At 41.0% G+C, this 27,565-nt stretch overlaps 1 protein-coding gene across 2 annotated transcripts in view; it reads right to left on the reverse strand.

The window, feature by feature from the left end:
- Positions 1 to 27,565, reverse strand: part of TOX (thymocyte selection associated high mobility group box) — a 276,933-nt gene that overhangs the window by 11,948 nt on the left and 237,420 nt on the right. For both annotated transcript variants that reach the window (XM_050938886.1, XM_050938885.1), the window contains 2 exons: positions 20,183 to 20,263; positions 6,136 to 6,522 (listed from right to left, as the gene is read on the reverse strand). In XM_050938886.1, coding sequence (XP_050794843.1) covers positions 6,136 to 6,522; positions 20,183 to 20,263 — 468 coding nt within the window. The remainder of the gene's footprint in view (positions 1 to 6,135; positions 6,523 to 20,182; positions 20,264 to 27,565) is intronic.

Below are 27,565 nucleotides of genomic sequence, written 5' to 3' on the forward strand. Positions count from 1 at the left end.
AAGAAATGGTTGTGGGGGAAAACCTTGGTTTGAGCTATCATGAGTTAATTCAGTTTAAACTAAATGGAAAGATAAACAAAAATAGAACTGTGACTAGGGTTTTTGATTTCAGAAGGGCTAACTTTAAAAAATTAAGGATTTTAGTTAGGGAAGTGGATTGGACTGAAGGACTTGTGGATCTAAAGGTGGAGGAGGCCTGGCATTACTTCAAGTCAAAGTTGCAGAAACTATCAGAAGCCTGCATCCCAAGAAAGGAGAAGAATTCATAGGCAGGAGTTGGAGACCAAGCTGGATGAGCAAGCATCTCAGAGAGGTGATTAAGAAAAAGCAGAAAGCCTACAAGCAGTGGAAGATGGGAGGGATCAGCAAGGAAAGCTACCTTATTGAGGTCAGAACATGTAGGGATAAAGTGAGAAAGGCTAAAAGCCATGTAGAGTTGGACCTTGCAAAGGGAATTAAAACCAATAGTAAAAGCTTCTATAGCCATATAAATAAGAAGAAAACCAAGAAAGAAGAAGTGAGACCGCTAAACACGGAGGATGGAGTGGACGTTAAGAATCATCTAGGCATGGCCCAATATCTAAACAAATACTTTGTCTCAGTCTTTAATGAGGAGCTTAGGGATAATGGTAGGATGACAAATGGGAATGAGGATATGGAGCTAGATATTACCATATCTGAGGTAGAAGCCAAACTTGAACAGCTTATTTGGACTAAATCGGGGGGCCCAGATAATCTTCATATAAGAATATTAAAGAAACTGGCACATGAAATTGCAAGCCCATTAGCAAGAATTTTTTAATGAATCTATAAACTCAGGGGTTGTACTGTATGACTGGAGAATTGCTAACATAGTTCCTATTTTTAAGAAAGGAAAAAAAGATGATCCGGGCAACTACAGGCCTGTTAGTTTGACATCTGTAGTATGCAAGATCTTGGAAAAAATTTTGAAAGAGAAAGTGGTTAAGGACATTGAGGTCAATGGTAATTGAGACAAAATACAACATGGTTTTACAAAAGGTAGATCATGCCAAACCATCCTGATCTCCTTCTTTGAGAAGGTAACAGACTTCTTAGACAAAGGAAATGCAGTGGATCTAATTTACCTCAATTTCAGTAAGGCATTTGATACAGTTCCACATGGGGAATTATTAGCTAAATTGGAAAAGATGGGAATCAATATGAATATTGAAAGGTGGAAACTGGTTAAAGGGGAGACTACAACGGGTCATACTGAAAGGCGAACTGTCAGGCTGGAGGGAGGTTACCAGTGGAGTTCCTCAGGGATTGGTTTTGGGACCAATCTCATTTAATCTTTTTATTACAGACCTTGGCACAAAAAGTGGGAATGTGCTAATAAAGTTTGCGGATGACACAAAGCTGGGAGGTATTGCCAATACAGAGAAGGACCGGGATATCACACAGGAATATCTGGATGACCTTGTAAACTAGAGTAATAATAATAGGATGAAATTTAATAGTGAAAAGTGCAAGGTCATGCATTAGGGATTAATAACAAGAATTATTGTTATAAGCTGGGGACACGAATCAGTTGGAAGTAACAGAGGAGGAGAAGGACCTCGGAGTATTGGTTGATCACAGGATGACTATGAGCCGCCAATATGATATGGCCGTGAAAAAAGCTAATGTGGTCTTGGGATGCATCAGGTGAGGTATTTCCAGTAGAGATAAAGAGGTGTTAGTACCGTTATACAAGGAACTGTTAAAACCTCATCTGGAATACTGTGTGCAGTTCTGGTCTCCCATATTTAAGAAGGATGAATTCAAACTGGAACAGGTACAAAGAGGGGCTACTATGATGAACTGAGGAATGGAAAACCTGTCTTATGAAAGGAGACTCAAAGAGCTTGGCTTGTTTAGCCTAACCAAAAGAATAAATACCAGGGAGGGAGAGGAATTATTTAAGCTCAGTGCCAATGTGGACATAAGAACAAATGGATATAACTGACCATCAGGAAGTTTAGACTTGAAATTAGATGAAGGTTTCTAACCATTAGAGGAGTGAAGTTCTGGAACAGCCTTCCAAGGGGAGTAGCCAAAAGACATATCTGGCTTCAAGACTACGCTTGATAAGTTTATGGAGGGGATGGTATAATGGGATAGCCTAATTTTGGCAATTAATTGGTCTTTTACTATTAGCGGTAAATATGCCCAATGGCTTGTTATGGGATGTTAGATGGGGTGGGATCTGAGTTACTGCAGAGAATTCTTTCCAGGGTATCTGGCTAGTGAATCTTACCCACATGCTCAGGATTTAGCTGATCACCATATCTGGGGTTGGGAAGGAATTTTCCTCCAGGGCAGATTGGCTGAGGCCCTGGGGTTTTTTTGCCTTTCTCTGCAGCGTGGGGCACGGCTCACTTGCTGGAAGATTCTCTGTATATTAAAGTCTTTAAACCATAATTTGAGGACTTCAATGGCTCAGACACTGGTCTGATACAGGAGTGAGTGGATGAGATTCTGTGGCCTGCATTGTGCAGGAGGTCGGACTAGACGACATAATGGTCCCTTCTGACCTTAAAGTCTATGATTCTATGTTTTATCCCAGGATTCTCTGTGCTGGCTGCTCTTCTCACAGCCCTACTGCGGAAAGGAATTCGATTTGTATGATCCCCAGAAACTCAGGTTGCTTTTGATAATCTGAAGCAGAGATTCATCAACAGTTCCCGTCTGGATTCACCCAGACCCTGCCACACTGTTTATGGTGGAGGCAAATGCTTTGAACATTGTGCTAGGGACAGTTGTAGCTCAATCCGATGCTCCCGAAGAGTGGCTTCACCCATGCATATTTTACTCACGAAAACTCACTCCTGCTGAGGGGAAATATGACATCCTGGACAAATAACTGCTGGCCATCAAAATGGATTTCAAAGAATGGAGCCACCTTCTGGAGGAGGCTAGATTTCTTGTCCAAGTTCTCATAGATCATAAAAACTTGGAATACCTTAAGATGGCCAGGCACCTGAAAACACCCGCAGGCATGCTGGTCCCTCTTCTTCATGCAATTCAGATTTGTGGTCACCTACCATCCTGGGACAAAGAACAGGAAGGCAGAGGCACTGTTGTGGAAGGATGAGAACTTTGATCCTGGAAAAGAAACTAGGTCCACAATCCTCAAGCCCTCAAACTTCATTTCTTCCATCATAGCCTCCAACCTGATAACCTCTATCCATTCTTAGTTGCCCCGTGACCCCTTTGCCATCCAAATCCATCAAGCCTTAGACCAAGAGCAGGACCAGACCTCTGCCACATTCATGTTCCAGGACAGGATCTGGTATCACGAAAGATGGATTTATGTACCTGAAGGGTCTACTCAGCTTCAAGTCCTACAACTCTGCCATGATGCTCCCGTGGAGCGTCACTCTGGCTGTTCCAAGATGCAAGGCCTAGTGTCTGGGAGGTTTTGGTGGTCAGCTGTATGCGTCTTGTTTTGCCTTATGTAGTCTCCTGTGATATTTGCACTCAGACCAAGACACTGGTTCAAAACTGCTGTGTCTCTTCCAAAGTTTATCCTCTCTGTTCTGGTTTTGGGCTATCATTTCCATGTACTTTATCATGGAATTACCACCCTCCCAAGGCCACACTACAATTCTAGGGGTGATCAATCACTTAACCAAGACAGCACACTTTGTTGAATACAGAGTGCTTCCCTCTGCTCAGGAAACAGCTCACCTGTTTGTGAACAACATCTTTCATCTCCATGGCTTGCCTATGAGTATGGTATTTGTCCGGGGACCACAGTTTATTGCCTGCTTCTGGTGGGAATTCCCATGCCACCTGAGTATAAACATGCTAACCTCTATGGCCTATCACCCAAGCAACAATGGTCAGTCTGAGGAAGACAACTAGATCCTAGAACAGAACCTATGTTACTGGCTCTCTTTGATCCCTCATGCTGAGTTTATCTAAAAGAATGACACCAATGCCTCCTTTGCTAATTATGGTCTTCATCCTCACGTTCATCTACAGATCCCCTTGAAATTGTCCAAGCCAATTGTCACTGAACTCACTAGTAGGTACACTAAGAACTCCAGAAGTAGTTAGAAGTCACCAAGGCAACTTACAAATGGTATGTGAAGTGTCCCACCAGCCAACACCAGGCTTTGAGGTAGGGGATAAGGTTTGGTTGTCCACCCAGAATGGGCGATCGACTTGCCCCTCTGCACAGCTGGACCAGCAGTAACAAGGACCCTTACAGATCACTAAACAGATTAACCTTGTTACATTTAGGATACAACTACCAGATTTCCTCCAATTCATCCCACCTTCCACATCTTTCTGCAAAAACCCTTAGTCAAGAATCCCTTCCTATTTCATTCTACAACCTACTCCCCTCCCTACAACTGTCCATGCCCAAGAAGAATAAGTTGTTCGGAATTTACTAGACTTTTGCTGGGTCCAAGGAAAACTACAATATCTAATTCAATGATTCCTATTCCGATCACTAGGTTAGATCACCTATGTCCCAGGTGCCTGACAATGCATTTGGCATCTTTGATAGAAATGTCAGATTTCTTGAATGAGACATACGGGTAAAAGATTCCCATTCCTATTTCAGGACATCATATTTTACACTGCTTTTTTAATTTTGTGGGGAGTAGGCAAAAAGGGTCACATAATTTTTTATCATATTGTATGTTATGTCAGGAAAGCGAAAGGTATAGTATAACACAGATGTATTTATGGACTTCAGGATGCCTATTTTCTACAGTGTATGTTATGCCCCAGGCTAGAAATGGCACTGCCCAACATATGTAATATGTCATAGCCAGCAGCTTCTGTTATAAGTGGCAGTTCTTTCAAGCTGTTGAAATACATGCAACATGCTACAAGAAGTGGTAGTCCCACTTTTTTCTTTCCTTCTGGGTAATGTTCAACATGATGTAATGGAAGCTACTGAAGTCACATTTTATTTAATATATTTTGTTATATGTAATTTTTGAATAATGCACCATGGAACAATGTTTAGATTTATGTGATGATGATGATCATGGCATGGTGCCAATATGCTATTTAAAACCATCCAACTCCTGCATTGCACCTTCTATTAAGTATAATTGTATTATCCATGAAATAATCAAGCAAGATTTTCAAACCTGGATTCATAAATTGTGCCCACAAGCTTTGTGCATACAAGGCATTTGTATAAACAAATTGGGTATTTCAGAAACCTGGAAGGGCATAAAAAAAGAGCAGAAAACATTGAGCATGAAACACAGTAATGGGCCTGCACCTTGCCTAGCCATTTATAATAAGTGGGTGTAAAATACGCGATTCTAACTTGGTAGGATTTTACACTCACTTTACAATGCTGCAAATGATTACACAAAGTGTAATGGAAAATTAGGCCCAATTACATCTAAATCTTGCAATCTCAAGATACACACCTCCTTACTCTCTTCCCCAAAATCATCAATTCTGGGCTATTTTTTAGAAAATAAAACTTTATGTACTGAGAGCCAGATCCTCTTTAAAATTATTTAGCTCCAGTGAAGTTGCACTGCTTTACATCACTGGAGGATTGGGACCTGAAAGTCCATATCATGAAGTTTCCAGTATGTAGTCGGGCCATACTCAGTCAGACTCCCACTGAAATTCAATGGGAATTTGTTAGAGCAGGGACTGAGTATGAAAATGAATAAAACTTTAATATGAACATCAGGAACTGGTCCCTTATTTCCAATATCTTATTTTATAAACCGTGTCTTTAAATCAACATTTTTGTAATCTTAACATTTCACCTGTTCATTAGGTTATTTTCTACCTCAGAGGCTGATTTCACTGAGTAACAGTAATATTTTTTGTAAAAGAAACTCCCTTTCCTACGGGAGAGAATTTTAATGTTCAGGAGCCAATCTTCAGGGGCAGTTGGTTAACTTTACTCACATGAGTTGTCCTGGTGCAGCTCATAGGACTAGTCATATGAGTAAAGTTGCTCACATGCTCAAGTAGCTGCAGGACTGGGAGCTGGGACTTCAGCACTGGAATGCTGCAAAATTAAAGCTAAACCATGAATCAAAAAAATCCTACATTAACTACTGGAAGACCAGTCTTACTGATTCAGATGAAAATCTGTTCCCCAAACAGACTGAAAGCTCATGATTTAGAACTTACTTGCTGCATTGTAGGTGAATGTAAAGCAGACTGGACCTGCATTGGGAGTTGGTTTCCAATGGACTGCTGCATTGTAATTGGCTGGTGTTGCTGTATGTTGAGATGCTGGTGGAGAGGTGGGCTAATCTGAAGCGGTGGAGGTGGGGACACAGCCATGTTTGCTATGGAAACAGTCACTGGCATTTGGTTGTTGGGCTTGGGTGCAATATTCCTGGGGATATTAGCGTGCATGGCAGTTATGTGCGGATTCATTCCGGATTGTTGGTGATAATGGGAGCTTAGGTACAGTGCGGAATGAGTCTGTGTGGGCCCATGGAACACTGACTGTTTTGAATTAATCATCTGAGGCGGCTGGGACGCCTTAACATCAACAGGTTCACTGTAGCTCTGTTGAGAAAACAAACAAACAATCTTTAGAGACAGATAACAGCTGTTTTTCTGAGATCTATTTACTGCACAAATGAACCTCTGCATCATTCCATGCCTGACCAGAATAACTTAGTGTTCTACAGTAATACTCTGAAGCACAGTGCAGTGGTAATTTCCCATAGTATACCGGAGAATTTTGTTCTATAACAAATACCCATGTTTCCCCTTTTGTTCTCTGCTCGTTATATGAAGAACTCTTTTATGACAGCACTCATCTCAGCAGCATACATCAGTCATGGAGATGCTACTTAAAATGTCCTTACAGCGGAGACTGGTTATTACTCTTAAATAAATAGAAATAAAGTTAACTCTTACACATCACACAGATTTTTCTTCACTCCTGTAAATACAGCCCCTCTGCTTCCTGGATTCACATTTTGATATTGCAAAACTTGGAAGTGATGTTACTGACGTGATAAGCTACTCGGCAAATGAAAACATGGGTCCAAACCTGCAACCCTTACTCACATAAGCAGTCATTACTTCTGTTATTAGTCCCCTTTAATTCAACGGGACCACTCAAGTGAAGAAAGATTATTTGTGAGGTAATAAGGCAATAAGTGAATAAAGCACTGGACTGGGACTCAGGATACTTGGTTCTGTTTCCATTCCTGACTCTGCCAGTGACCTGCTGGGTGACCTTAGGCACTTCTCTGCTCAGTACCTCAATTTGCACATGTGTAAAATGGGGATAATGATACTGGCCTCATTAGTAAAGCACTTTGATATCTATAGATGAAAGCACCAGATAAGAGGCTGGTATTATCATGAAGGGTGGCAGAACTGGGCACTACGGTTGTGTCACTGAATCAAACTAAAATTCCAGTGTTGGCATAGTTTATTTTTAAAATATTCTGTGTTAGGATTATATCCATGTCCACATCAACTGTGTTTTGTAGATTGTGAGTTTGAAAATAGTATAGGCATATTGAATAATTAATTTTTAAGCAGAACCCTCTCAATGAATTCAGTGAAGGAGTTCTGCTTAAAAACTGATGGTACCATTTGGCCTATGTTTGACTACATGCAAACAAGAAAATTATCTCAATTGGCCCTGAATAAAACAGCACCAAAATAAATGAACTGAGAAAATAAACAGAGCTTTTCAAAATAATTGCAGTTTGTCTTGTTTTCTTGCAGCAATTATGAATACTTTCAATAATAAATAGTTCTAATGTTTATATGTTGTTACTCTGAATTTCTACTAACTTTGTTCTGTTCCCCATGCACTCAGTTTCTTAGAACTTCCAACTGAGTTGTAAACTAGATATGTTCAAGTAAATGCCAAAAAGAGTTAAAGATTAACCATCCAGTGCTTATGTGTGAGTACCTGAATAATAATGTAGCAGTTAAGGAAAGGTTGTAGTGTATTTATAACCAGTGAAAGGTGAAATATGCTGGAAAAAATGGTAAATGTCCCTCTGGAAAAAGAAGTCACTGTATCAAAACATAGGCTGGAAGATGCATACATACCATTATCCTACCAATGCCATGTCATGCTTATTTAGTTTTCAAGTCAAAATAAGTTTCATGTTACTTTCAGCATCAGCCGAGCCTGTGAAAGTCTATTTGTATGCTTTCTGATGTATGTGCCATCACCAATAATCAGCTAATAGGCACATTACAGAAACTGGTTCATTATCTGTGATGATATACAATGAAAAAGATGATAACTTCATTTTCCCAAGTCAAGTTACAATACCGAAGCAGAAAACGTATTTTCTCCAGTAAATTAAGGAAAATTAAATAAAAATGATAAAAGGAATGCAAATCTCTGTCTCTCTCCCTGTACACTATGCACTACACACACCCACATATGCAGATTAAGATACAGACAGATGCATACATACACAAAATGACACATGATACCTGATAGCATATGCAAAATCCGTCCCAGTTTTACCAACAGCACATGCATAGCAGGATAGTAAAAGCAATGAGGACCGGCTAACAGGCCTGCCAAAGCCTCATAGATCTGTTGACTGAGGGGCCTGGTGAAGATGCTGTGTTCCTCACATACTAGGAGTAATGCTGTATCTTTTTTGGAAAAACAATAAGGTCCCCATGGGGTACATATTTTCCAGCCCTCTGTGTTGTCAGGATGTTTCCTTGATAGGGTGACCATATGTCCCATTTTGGCTGGGACAGTCCCTTTTTTAAGCCCTGTCCCTGACATTGTGACTTTTTTTTGGCAAAACTGGGCATTTGTCCTGTTTGCTCTTGCCAAATGAGCTGGCAAGAGCAAACAGGACAAATGCCCAGTTTTGCAAAAAAGGTGGGGCGTGCCTCCCTAGGGAGGTATGGAAGAATGTTGAGGAGTGTGAGTGGCAACGTTTTGGGGAGGGGGACAGGAGCCTGGCCAGTCTGTCTCTGCTATGTTCTGCCCCCCAGTCACGGAGCAATGGGGTAACACGTGCTCACTCGGCAGCCCAATCAGAGGGCAGTGCAGTCAGGGCCCTAATTCAAACTCTTCTCTGTTTGGGCCATGGAGCCACAACTTGTGGGACCCAGACCCTACCGGGCAACCCGGCTGGTAAGTGCCTGACTGGGTTCTGCAGCATCCGCTTGTGCTGGGGCACCAAGTGTGGCATGGTCCCCCACCCCCGCCACAGGCTCCCAAGCAGTCCCCACAGCTTCCACCCTGGTCTCATATTCTCCCCACCCATCGTCCTTCGGGGCTGGTCACCAGAGCCCTTTCCAGACCTCCTCCCAAGTCCTCAGTCTGCCTCTAGTTGCCTGCGTCTGCCACATCCTGGGTGCCATTTAGGGAGGGCAGTGGGGGATATCTGCCCCACCTGAGTTTTGTACCGTTGGCCAGGAGTGACCTCCTCCTGGTCCCCCATTGCTTGCTCCTCTCTCCCCTTCCTGGCCAGGAATCGCCTCCTTCAATAACAAAGTCTGAAATGGCCCTGCATCCCAGCCTTCCCCACCTCCCCAAGGCTGCTCTCTGGAGTCTCCTTGATCCCACTCACTACCCGGAGCCTCCTTCCTGCCCCTCTGCTATCCCAAATCCCAAAGGGGTATCACACTGCTAACTGGATCATAGTCCAATAGCTTCACCTCCTGGCTCCGAGCCCAAAAGTACTCACACTCACACACTCAGATCCCAGCCCAACCCAGTCCTCTTCCTCCCACTCCCATCTCTTCAACTTGGCTCAATTGGGGGCAAGGAGGAACATCTGTGGGGGCGCAGGGGATGAGCAGCGATGCCAGGTGGCTTGGGCCAGCCCTGTGCATCCTGTTTTCAAGCTAGGGAAAAATGGTCACCCTACCTGACCCTCCCACTGCTCTCCATGATGTATTTCCTTAGAGCAAGGACAGGATTCTAAGGATTTCTTCCATTGTGATATTTTTCTGTGTATATACAGGCAAAGATTCTGTCATACTCCTCTTTAAGTAGGGAGATACACTGAACCAAATTCATTACTGGTGTAACTCCACTGCTTTCAACGCACTTACATAAAGGATGAATTTGGCCCATTACAATAAATTAATTTACAGGATACTAGATCCTGTGGATCAAATAAGCAGGTGCAACTCCCATTTCAGTTATTGGTAGTTGCACAGTCTTATGCTGGAGATGAATATCACTTTTTTACTTCCCAGAAAAGTGTCTGCCAGCTGGATCAAAAAGAATTTCAAGCCAGCAGTAATTCTTCTATATATTTTTCACAATATTCTGATGCAATTCAGAGCACTCCAGCCCTAGACTAAGCAAGTATTTTACAGTGACTAAGAATGCTTTAAATCATATGTGATTTGATGTCCCAAAGCGTCCAATATTAGTGTAAAAGACATACTTATTATCAGTTATTGGGAATCTGGATAAACAAACCCATTAAGTATAATTCCCCAGCATACCACGCTTTCAGCTTTCTCTAAGGCTAGGGATGAAACCTTTTCTTTTGTAAGCAGCACTGGAGCTAATGAGATAGGTGATACCAAAAATGTTACAGACTTTTCATATATGACTTTATTATCTATTACATACAAAAATGTGAGTACACAGCACAGGCCATATTCTGCCCTCCCAGGCACACATACAGCCTGCATTGATTGCATTGATTTTCAGCTGGAGTTGTACCTGAGTAACTGAGAGCCGAATCTGTTCCTACATAAGGACACTACATGTTACTGATAAAATATGAATAATGAAAGAGGGGATCTGACTGGTTGACAGAGCCTCCAGCTGTTCAGGTATCAGGCATAACTTTGCAGACCGAAACTTGTTAGCCAATCTGCCATTTGAAAAGTCATTCTGCTTATCTAAGGAAAATAGTATAGGAAAACATATTAAAGATTCCTATTCACTTGTTTAATTAGACTTTGGACCACAGAAAACATGGAAGACAAATATATTCATCCCCAGGGTTCAGCACTAAGGTACCAACATGAATTTATGATCATAGTCACCAGCTAATTTTTATGCCTGATGCTACATGTGTACAATTCTAGACCTTCTGCTCCCTATACAGGTCTCTACCACCTGAGCTTAAGGAGAATCCTTTTTAGTTCTACATCTACCAAAAACTGTAGTTTTAGGAGTGGTAGGACTTAAAGGTTCTGTAGATCAGTTGCCAGAGGATGACAGAATCTCATATACAGTCTATCAGTAGGGAGCACATACACATTAGCCAGTACATTACAGGATTGCAGATTAGAATACTAGTTTTTCACACCAGTACCCTGTACCTTCCAGTGGCTCCCACTCACTATTGAATTTAATTCAAAGTCATGGTCCTAATTTTTAAAGATTTTAATAGGCAATATCCTAATCTATCAATATCTTAGGATATTGCCTCTCCATATGTAAGCCTCCAAGACTGTTGCATGCAGTGTAAACCTACCAGAAGATGGAGGGAGGCAGTTTTTGTGTCAAGTCTGAAGGTATGGAACACCATCCTAAAAGATGTATGCCTGTCTTCTGGGTTCAATGCAAAACTCACCCTTTACGCAAGAGCCTACTATGACAGACTCCCCCTCCCCCCCCCCGGTATTCACACCTTATACACTATTGTAATAATCTTTGTTCAAAATATGCCTTGAATATCTGAAACTCATAGTTTGCTGGTCACTATTGTCCTGATAAAGTATGTGTGGCAAGATTGTATGTGAAGTTTTAAGATTCCCCTGTATGGTGTTATTAACACATGTTCCAAATCCCACAGCCCTGCCCAAACAGAGGTTGGCAAACAGGTCTGTCCTAAACAAAGAGATGTGTGCTCTGCTTAATTTTTGTTTAAGTAGTAAACAGAATCATCAAGCAGGAAGGGAAGACAAAGGAAGTTTAAACAGGTGGAAAAAAAGCAGGGAACATCTTTCCACATACACTATTTGTCTCCTGATATCTAGCCAGAAATGTTTTTCAAGAAGGGGGCTGAAACTATAAAAAGGAGGGACAGGGACAAACACCCCAAGACAGCCCCCCACCCCTGTCCATCACATTCACTGTACCTGAAGAGACAAAGGAAGAAATGGTTGGGCTTGGGGGAAGGGTCCTGATCTGAGAGTTTGGTCAGTAAAGCTGCTCGGGCATGTGGTGAGAAACTTTGCTTGAATCTAATATAGTTTAAATTAGGCATTAGTGAGTGTTTTATCATTATTGTTCTTGTAACAATTTCTGACTTTTATGCCTCATTACTTGTACTCACTTAAAATCTCTCTCTTTGTAGTTAGTAAACTGGCTTTTTGTTTTATCCAATCCAGTGTGCTCAAGTTGAAATGTTGGGTGACTCCATTTGGGGCAACAAGTTCCTTAAAGGAATAACAGACTCAGTATATCTGTACTGTCCAGGAGAGGTCTGGGGGAAAATCTGAGACTGGGAGTGTATTGGGGTCACCCTGGGTAAACTTTAAGGCTGGTAAGAGCCAAGGTGTGGCTGGCTGGCTAAAGCACACAAACAGATATAGCTGGGAGTGACTAACACTCTGGAGACTGTTTGTGAGCAGCAAGCCATTGTAAAGGGTAACCCAGATTACAGGGCAGGGGTGACACAGCTACACATGAGCCTGGATTGTACCCTGGTATGTCACACTTAGAACAAAAGCCCAGAGGAACAAAGAGAAAGGGAAGAAAATGGGCCATGTAGAACGAAAGGAAAAGCAGGGGAGTGAGAAATGAAAAGAAGCAAATAAAATAATGAACATCTTTAAGTATAAGCAACCAAATACCAGGAGTATGAGAGCAAGCCCACTTTTGCCATTCTTATTTTACTGTATATATTGGTGCTTAGTTGCTGCACAGGTTGGGGCACTTTATAAATGAGAGAGATAATTTAGATAATAGAACTTCAGTCCCTTTATCTTTCCCCGCATGTCCCTCACCAATCCTGCTGCTCTCCTCTCTGGCTCTTGAGTAGAGTGAGCCTTCCCTTTCCCATTCAAAGCTCTCCTGTTCAGTGCAAATTCCTCATGCCTGCCTCTAACCTAAAGCCAACCATCATCATGCCTTGTCTCCTCACACAGAACTGCTCTGAGAAACATGATGGTTCCTACCTGCCCTAGACCTGACCTCACAGTGCAGTACGCTCACCTCCTCCCTGCTGGGCCTTATTCAGAGAGTCACACCATGAATGTGTGGTGGATGGAGGCAGGCTATGCCAACAAAGCAGGCAGGCAAAGGAGGGGATCCCATCAGAGGAAAGGTCATACTGGAATTTGTTCCACCCTAGAGTCCTCAGCTAAGAACATATATTCCCATCAATACAATGGTCCCGCAGATACTAGCTGTCACTCAGGTGACATCCACCAGGCAATCTGATAGCTTCATTAGGGTTAGGATTTTCTTCTTCAGTTTGAATTAGTATAGACTATGGCGCCTCAAATCTGTAACTGGTTTTTGAAACTATCACTTGTAGATCTTAGTAGGCAACCAGCAATTGAAATCTGTAAGTGAGAGTTTTTATTCTCATTCTGAATTGTTTCTGCTTTCTGGCTATTGGTGGCTTTTCTGAGTGACTGAAAATAAAGCAAGGGTAAGTTTTTCATATGGCAGCATTCTATAGGTCTGATCCAGAGCATACTGAAGTTAATAGAAAGTTTCCTGTTAACTTCAATGGGCCAAAACTTTTATCCTACTAATAATGAGTTGATTTTCTATCTCCGTTTCCATGAAAGCAAAACAGGAACTGGTTAAGTGAAGCTGAGATCAGTTTCAGCTGATGACTGATGGTCTTCACTCGTGCTTCCTCAGAAGTGTAAGTAGAAAATTTAAAATTAATTACACTTTTTTTTATTTTGCCCTTTCAAGCCTTGTTTCTGCAGATAGTACGTTGGAAAAGCTGCCATACACAATCACACGTGCATGCGCGCACACATCCACACCCACACACACATCCAGTTGCAGAAAAAAAGCTGTGGAATATATTTGCAGTTATTTTCAACATTTTAAACTACCAAATTATATATATTTGAATTAAATTAATAAATACTTTTACAGTAATGTTATTAAAAACTCAAAACTCAAAAATTATAAAAAACCTCAACTTTTCCCAAGAGATACCACACAGTTACCACCATCATTCTACATGCAGAGAAACACTGGTAACTCAGAGATCTCTGTGTGATGACTGGCAAAATGGACAATGACCTTTTAAGAAAACTGTCCATGATGAAGAGACATTTGCAGAGCCACCTGTCTGTTCACAATCAGGGACAACGGAAGTTTGTATTAAACTAAAATTATACGCTGCATTCTTGATTATATTTATTCAGGTAACAGACACAAAATACCCCAAAATGTGGCCAATATACTTAATAAGAATCAGTAGCGTCCTGCTGGATTGGAACATTTATTTTTAATTTTAGAACAGTTCTTTTTCAGAATCAGCAGCATTCACAGCAACAGATTCGGTGTTTTGTGATATGAGGAAAATGTCTAAAGGGTCCCAAACCTTCTGAATGGAGTACTGTAAATTGGGTGGTATCTAGACTAGCTAGGGCCAATATCATCAGAAATATTTCTTTATTTATGTGAGCAATTAGACTTCACTACATAATCAACTTTGAATAAACTTGAGAAATTGCTGAATGTTCATACATAAATGTTTCTGGTACCTTTGGCCCTCACCAGCATCTATAAAATAAGTGATCAAAGATCTACAGGGTCAGGGTCTGATTCTCATTAACACTAATGCTACTTTATACCACTCTAGCAGTGTAAAGGGTTTATAAATGGGTGTAAATATAATATACTCCTACTTTCCCTTTACTCTGCCAGAATGGTGTAACACAGCCTTAGTGTAAATGAGAATCAGGACCTCAGAGTCTGGGGTCTGTTTGGATTAGCACTGTAAAGTCTGGAAAAGCAAAACTTTTATGTGAACATTTCAGAACGTCAAAAAAGTTATAGGTTGATGCAGGTTTTGGATGAAGGTTGTCAACACATGAGGTTTCTTATTTTATTCATTCCAAATCACATATATTGTACAAATCTATTATACCACATGTGGCAGGTTCCAAAGTCTTCAGACACATCACTGATACTCGAGTACAAGATGGGCCAGCTATTGGTTGTCATATACTGTCAGCCAATGTGGTTCTGAAGGAGAACATTTTAAAATCTGAAGATACATTTTATTATCATCTATGGGGGATTGTCATGGATTTATTAAGGCCATGTAGGTAGAGATGGATGTTTTATGAATGTAACCTGAATAAATACGCTGAAGGACATGTGACTTTAATTTGATACCAGTATCTTTATTCCCCAATTGAGAGGCATAGGGAGGCTCTAAAAATGCAGTTCTAATAACCTTATACCAACCATTCAATCCCAATCACTTTAGAAACAAACAAGAGCCTTCTCAAAATCAAAAATCTCTCAAACTAATGTGATCTCAAAATCTCCACCATTTTGGGCTTCAATCTAATGAGAACGTCTCTGGGTCTTGGCACTGCTGAAAGGGAAGCCCCTCATGTATTTGGCCTCAAACTTTAGCCTGAATGTAATCTGAATGTCACCATCTCTGTCCATCTCTCACTATTTAAAGTCTGTGAGGGATCGTTAGCTGGTGTAAATCAGCACAGCTCCCTTGACTTCAAAGCAGCTATGCCAATGTACACCAGCTGAGAATCTGTTTCTATTTTGTTACTGGATGTTTTAGTAAATGTAGAACTTTCCAATGCCAACGCTGGGTGGAAAATGAGGAGAACAGGATTCTTACTAACTGCATATTAAAAACTCTAGTGAAATGGAAACTTACTTACATTCTTGTTTTACTGTTTGATGTAATTATTTCAAGATAATTCAGGTTAAGTTGAAACATATTGTGTAAGGGTAAATTGTAACATTAAGTGATAAACTTCCAGCAGAAGCATCAAAAGGAATGTGCATAAGGAAGGCAAACGGCCACCTGGAGCTCCTTGGCAGAGCAATTATTGCACTGCCCTTAAGAATGTGCAGCATTTGGTCTCCTTAGTGATTGACTGACTCAGTTCTGCCATGGCCCTGACACCTCACTACCGCCTCCTTACCATTCAGCCTCACAGAGGTGCCATGCACTATCTATCCTTTAATGCTTGGCCTTTATTTCATGCATGTTTTGGATGATGTTGTTAATTTTATGGACTGCCACCACAATGAGACCTCTGAACTAGAAAAGGATGGTGAACTCAGTGTATTATTAAAGTTTAGGCCAGGGGTCGGCAACCTTTCAGAAGTGGTGTGCCAAGTCTTCATTTATTCACTCTAATTTAAGGTTTCGCAGGCCAATAATACATTTTAACGTTTTTAGAAGGTCTCTTTCTATAAGTCAACAATATATAACTGAACTATGGTTGTATGTAAAGTAAATAAGGTTTCAGAATGTTTAAGAAGCTTCATTTACAATTACATTAAAATGCAGAGCCCCCTGGACTGGTGGCCAGGACCCGGGCAGTGTGAGTGCCACTGAAAATCAGCTCACGTGCCGCCTTCAGCGCCCGTGCCATAGGTTGCCTACCCCTGGGTTAGGCCAATCTGTAATACGAGTGAGTTCTCACAGTGATGTTATGCCTAACAGTTTTAATAATTGCTTAAAAATTTTCTTAGGTCTTTAGGATTTGTGGCTTTATAGGTCAAGGGGTTTAATGGGATTATTCTTTGGCTATATGCATTTACTGGATTTTTTTGCTTCAAACAATGTTTTTAGGATTAGAAATTTCTTCTCTGACAGTTTGTGCATCCTTGAAGGGACATGACAACTGGTTTGTGAAAAATACATACATAAACAACTCTGAAAATACCCAGTCAATCAACAGGTAATTCTGATATAGGATATACAGCTACATGCATGGTTTAAATGGTAATATACAGTTTTTGATATATGGTTCTTCAAACATTTTTGATATCACAATAATCACAAACGCAAAGATAGTGTGTCATAGAAACCTGAAATATCTACTGTTTATAGCCTTACAATTTTCCTAGGTAGGGAAATTGATGTGTAATGGATACCAATAAAAGCTGAAAATTAATGTGACTGCTTATTATATTTTTCTGCTAAGGCAACAGTGCTAATGATCCTGTAGGAGTTTAGCAGCCTAAAAAAAAAAAAGCTGTTAATACTTCAGACAGAGCAGCATTTTAGGTTTGTGCCTTATAAGGAGAAAGCCACTATTGCTGTTTTGTTACCGTTTCCCTGAAAATAGCCTAAACTAATCTTTAAAACTTCCAAATGTCTGCATGGACGAAGTACTTTGAAAAGTAATTCCAAGACAGCGGCTGGGAGTTCTGTTAGGGGAAGTCTGAGCCTGCCATACAATCAAAGGGGCAACATTGTCACACGTTCATTAACTTCAAAAAATTTGCATTATTTCTAACACTCAAAGAGTATCAAATGTGGTTGATATTGATGCTATGTGAGAGCACAAATTTGACCTAGCTACGCCATCATAGCTTTGAAAAATGACCTTTTTTCCTACTTGAGGGTAGATGCATAGTTGTTAAGTATGTCTTCAGAAAATATTTATATATGTATATATAAATAAATATTTAACATATAAAGCAAAAATCCTACTGCCAGCCAGCATACAGAAAAAAGCCAGGGTAAGCAATAAAAAGTGCTTGTTTTTTAAAAAGTCAGATTGCAATCACAGCATTTTAAGTAATGCTCTACAAATTGCTATATACTGTAGGTTGCATTTCTGAGCTTGAACAGTACTAAAAGTTGCAACTAAGGGCAAATATAAAGACACTTGTTTAGAATTCAAAGGTTTAGTCAGTATTATAAACAATATGGCAATCTGCATAACATTACGTATAATGCTCTGTAATGTGATTTTGACTTCACATATTGATTTCCAGCATTCCACAGGCTTGACTATAGTCTTATTAATTTCAAATTTTATAAAAAGAAAAGAAAAATGTTGAGAAAACATCTATTAAATACACTGATAGAGTTAATGGAGATTAATGCATAGCTATGATATTAAATCCATACAATCAGATGTTCACCTTATTGGGTGTTAACCCTGTTTAAAAAAATATTACAGGCAAGGCTGGTGGCACAGCCTATTGTTAAAGTTGCCCAACATGTCCAATTATAAGACCTTGCTTTCAGTTGCTTATTACTTGGCTAAACTTAAATCTTGTGGGTTGGCATTTTACATGCCAGGTGTGTACCTCAGCTGATTTTTTGGGGGCAAATTTTAGCCGGCATAGTTCAGCTGTTTTCAGGCTGCTACATGTGACTTGACTGAGCAGTCATCATCCACACAGAACAACTAAGCATGCTCCCTCCAGAGGTGAAGCCAGACTTCAGGTATTTCCTAACTTCTGCATGCTTGCCTTTGCAACTGTAATAACATTCTTTTAATGTAGTTTGTGTATATGTAATAATAGAATAGATTTTAACATAGAGAGTTTATATTCTGTGTCAAATAGATGCAATTTACATGGTGAATCTTAATATATCACCTATCCAGTTTGTAATTACATGCTTATTTAAAGTCCCATCACACCTAAATGCTTAAAGTTAAGCAGATACTTAAGTCCCACTAAAGCCAATGGGACATAAGCACACAAGTAAGTGCTTTCTTGACTAGGGATGGGCTTAACCATGTGTTCAAGTTCTTTCCTACACTGACTTAGAGCCTCAGACACCAATATTTCTTTAACTGAAATTTCTCTAAATGAACCTTCCTCAAAGAATGCCATGCAGCTATTTTTTGCCCTTAAAAAAATCAGAGTAAAATTCTCAGTTTTATATATATTTATCTTATCAAAATAAAACAGTTTAGTGTTTCACATAAACAATGTATGATGGGCAAACTAACGATACCTAATTCATTATTACAAGTGAAAAGCTGACTTTGTAATTCGCATTAAAATGAGTGTGTTGGTCTTATTTTACCACTTAGTAAAATCTGACAAATAAATTAACACTCATGTACAGTGGAACCGTAGGACAGTTCCACTGGTTTGAAAGAGTCTATTCTAAACATAGAGACTATCTCTGGAAGTTTACACTCATCAAGTGTAGAAGAGGAATGACAGGCATTTTGTGCATGCTTTCAATAAATATCTTGGCATCTATGATGCTAGATTTCAAGTATATAAGACAACATAGGAAAGCTATGAATAAGGTTACACTCATGTCTCAAGAGTTTATCTACCAACACAAACTACATGAGGTTTGATCTCACAGGAGTCATATACTGAAAAACCTGAAGAAGTGGTAAGATCACATGGAAAACTGCATGAAAGACCCGGGTGTTAATTATTCGTTAAATCTTTGTTTTGAAATGTCCCTAACAAGATGGTAAATATGTTGTGAAACTAACAAAAAGTGCTGCTCACTCACACCTGTATAAGCTTCAAGCATTGCCATCCTCACTCCTAACCTTTACTTACAACCACCAGACAGTCAAGTGCATCTAAACTTGACCTCATCAACACTTTGGATTCTGTGAAACAGACACCAAAATGATCATCAACAATATGATTCTGCAAATTGCCCCTTTAATGTTTCAAGTCTGCATGTCGCAGTAATCTAACCTTTGTCTGTGGGTTTTAAAACAGTGGTTTATATTATAGCACTTGTGAAATCCTGAGCACTATGAATATCTCTATAAATCAATGTCAAAAGTTTCTCTCAACTGTGTACAGTGGGTCCTGTGACATGCTGTTCCAAAGTGAGTGATTCACACTATGTCCTATAGTGTGTTCATCTACTTCATCTGAGGCATGCACAAAGAAAGTTCATCTTATCATGGGAATGTTTGCATTGTGATACCGAGCATGATCATTGCTGTACAGTGCCTGCATTAAAAATGAGGCATTTTATGTATGATACCACAGTTTCCCCCTATATTCAGAAAAGAGTATGACTGGTAATTGTGCAGTGCTGTGTGGGCCCTGCTGGCAAATGTGATCCTTTTACTGATGACCACTGGGTCTCTCAGTTGCTCCATTGTGATTATAATCCCAGTCTGCAGATGTTCTATGAGTAGGAATGGATGGGCTGCAGTATGCCTATGTTCAAAGATAACCGTTTGTATTGAGCACTAGAGCAGAGCATGGATAAGATAGGTATAAGGTGGTAATGAGCAACAATATTTACACTTGATACCATGGCGCTGAGCACCATACAAATGCTGAAAATGGTTTACAATTTATCACAATATATATAGGTGTTACCTTGGATACAAGGCTTGCTCTGTATGCAGCTAACTGCTTCAAATATTCCTTCTTAGCAGCTTCAGTTTTCTTTTTGTATACCTATAAAACAACAAAGATCATTAGAATCTGTAAAAGAATCTGTTTCTATATGCAATTCCAATTCATATAATCAATCTGTTTCATGGATTTTCAGAACATCCTTCTAATTAAACAGCCATTCCTATTTCTCCAGGTTTTTTAGGAGAGAAAGCATAAGTAAAACACCAAGCATTTTCAAAAATATTGCTCACAGTAAACGAGCTCCTTTGCCTACAGAGCAATCCTGATATGTTTGACTGAACTGAGGACTTTCCTATTGGCACGACAGCTTCAATTGTCAAAGGGATGTTAAATTTGGGGTATCATTCCAAACTGTGGGAGGTGCTCTTTATTGCAACTCCCATCTGGCAGACCAGCTGAACTTCTCTGGGAAATAGGAGAGTGGGTGGGTCCAGGACTGCTGAGTTGGGAAGAAAAAAGGAAGAAATGAGATGCAGAGGACAGGGAGGTTGGGGAGATATCAGTGCCCTTCAGCATGACTGGGAGACTTTTTTCCATTATTAGGTAAACTGTTGGACAGTCAGAGAAGCCCAGTCCAAAGGAGGTCAGAGGCAAATCAAGGCTCAGGCGAGCTCTGTGCAGAAAGGAGAAGTCAAGGAGCCATGAAAAGAAGTTAGTGTAAATCACTGTTCCAATCTTGTGCTTGCAAAGTTCTGCTGAGCTCTTCAAGAGAGTGTACCTTTTCTTGTATATTCCTCTCAACCCACTGGTCTGCCTACCGTGTAACTAACACAACCAAGTATGCTCGATACAATAGCTTAAAGATGTTATACGATTCAGTTCATACTTCCCCAGACTTCAGAACTGGAGGTTATTTGCAGGGATTGGCAGGATACCTAGCCAAAATGATAATTGGAGCATTAAAAATATAGATAGGTACTTGGGAAGCTTGGCACCTGTACAGGGGGTGCACAACCCTCCCAGCTATGAAGGCAAGCCCCATACAGTGTAAATGCCAATGTACATGCTGGGGATGGGTTCTGAGACAACCTAAAAGAGACTTGCTCTGTTACTAAACCTGCACCCAGTCTCTGATTAGTCGGGCTATGCACTCATAGTGCACGGATGGCAAAAGCAACTTAAAACAACTTTGAGATGTCCTCATAAATTCTGCAGGTGAGAAGTACACACACATTTCCTTTGCAGTAAGGTAAACTTTATGAAACTTTAAACTGATCTCTTTTGATCCTCTTATTTTACAGTAAAGCCAGAGCATTCTCGTACTGGAGAATACCTGGAAGCTGCAAACTGTACATACTCCGGACAATACAATTCCAAAATACAAAATCAGAGCAACAGTACTGGGCCGGAAGGATCTGTTGCTACATCATTTATAGAAAGAATATTCTTGTGAAATGTCTTTTATTTCAGTGAAGCTTTGCTTTCAGAGAAAGAACAATCCTCTGATCTAGGTTGGGAAAACTCAGAGGTTGTCTAAAGGATTAAAGATTTTGCTTCCCAGGGAAGCATAAAATCATAATGGAAAAAGAGGAGTCCTAGGATAACAAAATTGTAAATATCTAGACAGAGAGAAAAAATATCGTTTTTAGCTGTGCAACTGTGTGTGTGCACTCTTGTAATTTTTTCAGATTAGGATAAATATAGGGTATATGCTGAGCTCATATTGTTTTTCAAAGAACTGGTAACAAGTTGCTTTTTAATTTGTGATTGTTTGCAGTTATAGGGCAAATGTATTGTTTTTTTCAGAAAACAAAATGAGAATTAGTTGACAATCTGTTCCCAGCTGCTAAAATGAATTAGCGCGACCTACAGAACAAAGACAAATTCAAATTATACTGTACATTTGAATACAGCTGCATCATTTTGCTATCCAGATTTTAAAACCACAACTGAGCACAATAACATCACATACATAGAGTCAAGATCTTTAAAAGATCATGTAGGGTTTTTTCTGATATTGCAGTCCTGCTTCAGCTGATCAGAAGTCTTATTTTGCACTATATGAATATAAAAATTTTATGCAGTGTAGTTGTAGCCATGTTGGTCCCAGGATATTAGAAGACAAGATTGGTGAGCTATCTTTTTTTGGACCAACTTCTGTCCATATAGAGCCAACTTCTGAGCCACAGAGCTCTTCTCTTTTCCCAGATCTGAAGAAAAGCTCAAAAGCTTCTCTCTCTCACCAACAGAAGTTGGTCCAATAAAAGATATCACCTCACCCACCTTGTCTCTCTAATATCAAAATTTTAAGCAGGCTGACTGTGCATTTATAGTCAAAGCATATGGAAAAGGTTCTCAAAGAGATGGATTTTCCCCTCCCCCTTTCCAAATTGTGGTATACATCAAAGTAAACTCATTTTATAGCATAAACCTAACAAGAGTTCTGTAAGTCTTGTACCCAAACATCACTACTGCATATGCACGTAATTATATAGTCTTCATTTAATTATTTCCCAACTATCTAGTCACAGTATTCAGCATTAATTATATACATCATTTTTCATAGCTACTTTTCTTAGACATTCTCTCAACCTGGTAATAGCAGTATAAATCCAGATTAGCACTATTTTTTTGTAAACAGACCCTGATATAGGATGTCACTATGAGTGCTGTGGCACACAATCCTTTGTATGTTATTCAGAGGCAGATTTACATGGTTGGGTTTCTCACTCTCTTTTTTTGTATCTTTCGCAGTGTTTTTTGGGGGAAATCCCATGCTAGCTGCTTTTTGAGTAGTGCAGTTTTATGGTGCAAGGGGTATTTGTTATGGTTCTTGGGCATGATGGCTTGGGCTCTTACTATTTTTTTTTTCGTCTTCTTCAAGAATCCTAATATTTAGGCTATTTCTTAGGGGGTGGGTGATCCTGACGGTTGCAGTTCAGAGCAACTGCACCAGTATTTCCCCTCGGTGCTCCTGCCAAGGGCACCCTCTCTCAGGCTTCTGGCTCGCCAGCTGTTGCCTTTCTTGGGCAGAGACCCACTTCTCATTCCCTTCTGACCAGGGTATTTCCAGGCACAGTTCCCCGCCTTCATTGTATTAGCCTCTACAAAAGGCAGTCTGTTTGATCAGGCTGGCTTGCTTGCCCTTCAGAGATGGCTAACAGCGTGAGTGCCCATAGTTATACTTACTGCATAGCTTTGTTTATGCAAGCCAATTTTGTTCTTAATGTAAAAGCAGTAGAGAGAAAACATATTAAAAACAATGAAAGAACCTACACGCATGCTAATAAGCTTACCAGAGATCACCCTAACCCTAACGTGGGCTCTGGCTAGAGCAGTCCTTCAGCATCTGACCAAAGGAAACCTCTTTGTGATTTCAAGTTCATCTCAGCTTCAGCTCGGAACAAGCACAGTCTTATGGGGCCTCAGTAGGCCTAGTTCTTCCAATCCTCTGAGGACTGGGGCCCTCTGTGGACCAGGTGTCCTGCCCATTTGGTGGATCAGCAAGAAAGCCCTGAGTCTATTTAAAACCAGACTAATTATCCAAAAATCCTTTCTTTGTCCATTGGTCCCTGGATAATTCAGTTTGAATTTGTATATGTGAGCCTCTCCAGGGAGATGGCTTTAAAGGCTGATTACCAGAGGAATTAGAGTAGCCTCTCCCCACTACTAGAGAAGTTACATACAATAACACATACACAATTATGTTTTAATAAAATGGATCCTAAATGTATTAATCCTAATACAGTTTAATTTAAATCAAAAGTTTATTTTAATTTCATAAGGTCTGTTCAGCATATTGTGGGATATTGTCAGTTTGTCCCACTGACACTGGCTGTTGAAATATTGTTTGCTGATAGCTGCAGCACAGGTAGGGTTGGGGTGGAGTTGGCTGGTATCATTAGTAATGATAAGATTTAGTATGTTGGACATTTTTCTAGTTGAGAACGTAGATGACAATGGTAGCTGGTGCCAACACATAGCCCTGGGTTTTGGCCTGGGCTCGTAGATGGAATTTAAGCAGATGGGGAGACTAGGTGGGTGGCACTAGCAGTTCTAGCAGTATGTGCAACAGGTATAAGCAAGCCAAGGGCCCTTCCCATTCTGTTTTGGCAGCTGCCACAACTTCTAAGCCTCAAGATTAAATACATAGTTGTAATAATTTAATAGACTTGATGCCTTACAGACATTTTAAATAGGCAAAAGGCTCATGTCATCATTCAAGTGTACCTGTGACAATGGTTTAAACTGTTTTGTGCATCACAGTTAAGATAGTGAGGAATCCTGAAACACAGAAATACGTTAAAAATTGTCCTCAGTCTGAGAAGATTTCTGTTCTTTTGTTTAAGAGCAACTAACATTGTAGCTTAGTTATAACCTTATGTTGCCAAGAGTTACTTTTATTTTTAACACTTCCAAAACCACTTATGAAGCTTATGTTCCTCCCTAAAATGAATAAGTAGCTTGGATAGCAGCACATTTTTATAGAACCTGGCCATTTCCAACTTGTTTTTTTAATTAATGTGATAATTAAATATAAATTGACTGGGTGAAACCCAGTTTGGACAGCTTCCTATTTCTGCTCCTATTTCTGCTTCCGATTTCTCCTCCTGGCTTAAGTAGGGCCAGTGGGACAATCTGCCACTCTTGGGACTCTCCTAATTGGACCTCAAGAGCAGATCCTCACACTGAGCTGGGCCTTTATGGGTCCCAAGTAAGCAATTGTCAGCAGGCTGCCAGGTGGAGGGTTGGAGTGCAGTGGCTTCCATGAACCCAGCTATCCGAGGTTTGAGAGCCATGGGTCATGACATCATCCTCCCACACCCAGGGGTTGCATTAAAAAATTATGGGACTTCAGAATATGGATTGGGGCCTTGTGGGTCAGAGCTATATCTTTAGGACAAGGTGTTGGCCTTCACATTTCTGGTTCCAGGGTGGCAGGTCAAGTAAAGTTTAACTGGGAGAAGAATAGGGCCTACTGGAACTGTTGTTGCTTTAGGACGCTGGCCCGCACAGTTACTCAAGGTTCTTGTGATCGGTAAACACTTGGACCAGACGATGGGTCCTTCCAAGTAGTGTTGCCACTCTTTGAAGGTAGTCTGAATTGCCAGGAGCTCCTTGTCAAACATCTCGTATTTGCTCAAATATCATTCAGCAGGAGTAAACTTCCTTGTGAGGTAGACGATGGGGTGCAGTATTTGTTTGGGTCCGTGCCTTTGGGAGAGGACCACCATGATCACTGTACTAAAGGCATTGGCAGAATTTTGATAGGAGAGTGACCTGTTTTCACCAGGGAATGAGGGGATCATGAAGCGTCAGTCAGTATATGCCAAGGATCAGTGGAAAAGTGTAGGGAATGGATCACATTGAATTGTATTATTTCTCTGTGACCCCAAATAATGGGCTCCATGGAGACAGCCTCTTCCACAATTGGAACTGAAGACAGCAGGAAGCTGTCAACAGTTTAAATCATGTTGGGCATGGCTTTGTGCAGCAGGGGCACCTGTAGGGCCTGAGATGTAGAGGCATCCATAAACTTGTCTACTGCTCTAGAATTGATGAGGACCTGTTGGAGGGGAATCCGTCAGGGCTTCCCCAGGATACATAGACGGATAGGAATCTGCCAATGAGAAGCCCCTGAATGGGGCTCTGGTGCTTCTCAGAAAGGACTAGGGTGTGGGGAACTTCTCTTCTTTCAAGGCTGAGGCTCTGTGCCTGGACTGGTTTGTTTCCCCAAGGCCCGTGGTGTTCGTACTGAGCTGGCCAAGATGGCATGGCCAGGTTCACTGCAGTAGAAGCACAGATGGTGCTGATGGTGCTATTCCTTTTCTTCAGATGTGAGGCACTGACAAGCCAGATTGGCTTGCCTGGGTTTGGTGGGCAATACAGAAAGTGAGTTCATGTACGCAGGTAGAGTGAGCTGCAGGGGACCTCTTTTCTCCTCTCTTTGTTCTCAGAGCTGATTATTTATGTGGATGGTGAGGTCCAAGAGGACATTTAGTCTGGTAAACATCTATGTGGGCCAATTTGTCTTTGATTTCTTCCCACAAGCCCCACTGGAACTGCTAAATCTGCACTGATTTGTTCAACTCTGTATCTATTGTAAGGCGGTGGAAGTGCACTGCATAGGAGGCCACAGTGTCTTGCCCATGCTGGAGTCTCCTCAAGGTAGCCTCAGCCATTCAAGCTCAGCATGGATCACTGAACATGGCTGACATCGTTTGGAGAAAGAAATCCCAGTGTGACACCACTGGGATATGGCCTTCTAGCACTTGGGAGGCCCGGTCTAACATGTCTCCTATCAGCAGGCTCATTACCAAGGCCACCTTGGCCCAGGCAAAAGCATAGATTTTGGGAGGCATCAGAAACAGAAGGTGGCACTGGTTCATGAAACCCCAGAACCACCAGTGGTTCCTGTCAAACCGTTTGGGCCAGGGTATTGCAGGCCCCTATTCGGGGTAAGGTTCTGCAGGCTGTGTTGGCAGCATGGTGTTCTTGCTCCTGAGCTGCTTCACTTACTCTTTCAGCTGCTGGTTGTCCAAGGTCAGCTGTGCAACTTGGGCCTGCAGTGCTTCACTAACCACCTAGAGTCAGGGCTCCATTCAGGTGAATTCAATGCTTCTGGTGGCTGTGATGGTGCTGCTAGGTCCATCTTTCTTTCACTGAACTCAATCCCAGAGGATATTGTGGTTCAAACAAGCTACTTCAGCTGGATCATGGGTCGTCAGACTTAGAAGTCAGAGCCAAAGTCCACAGTCACGAGATAGGAGTCAAGAGTCAGCTGTGCCAGGATACTGGGAGGTCAGATGCAGGATACAAACTGTAGATAGAACTGCAAATTGATAACCAGAATCAGGCAGGGTCAGAATACCAGCAGTCAGAGGCAGAAGACAAACTAGAGGTCAGAAACCAAAAAGTCAGATGCCACGAGTCATGCTGGGATGGGATGCCAGGAAGTCAAGCCAGGGGTGCATGACCAGGAAGCACAAGGCATGCAGTCCAGAGCAGGGTGGAGTCCAGTTGTTCAGACAGCTTCCTGTTCCTGCTGCTGGCTTAAGTAGGGCCAGCTGGTCAATCAGACTGAAGTAGTGGAACTTCATGCTGGGGTCCAGGCTTCATGGGTTTCAGGTAAGCAGTTGTCTGCAGGCTGCCAGGTGGCTGACATAAGGCTGCTCCCAGGAACCTTGTAGGGCCAGGTTCTTAGTTTATTTTTTATTCATATTTCTAAAATGTGCCTAGTAAGAGATCTTCAGGTGCATGTACATTATTTCATAAGGCACCCAAAACTGGAAAAGACATTCCCCAAACTAAACAAACAACCACCCTTCCCAGTACCTTCAGGCAAGAGATAAAATTTGAACTATGCCACAGGGGGAAGTGAATGTCAGAGTCCAGGGCTGT

The sequence above is a fragment of the Gopherus flavomarginatus genome, chromosome 2 (genome assembly GCF_025201925.1).
Source record: "Gopherus flavomarginatus isolate rGopFla2 chromosome 2, rGopFla2.mat.asm, whole genome shotgun sequence".
NCBI lineage: Eukaryota > Metazoa > Chordata > Testudines > Testudinidae > Gopherus > Gopherus flavomarginatus.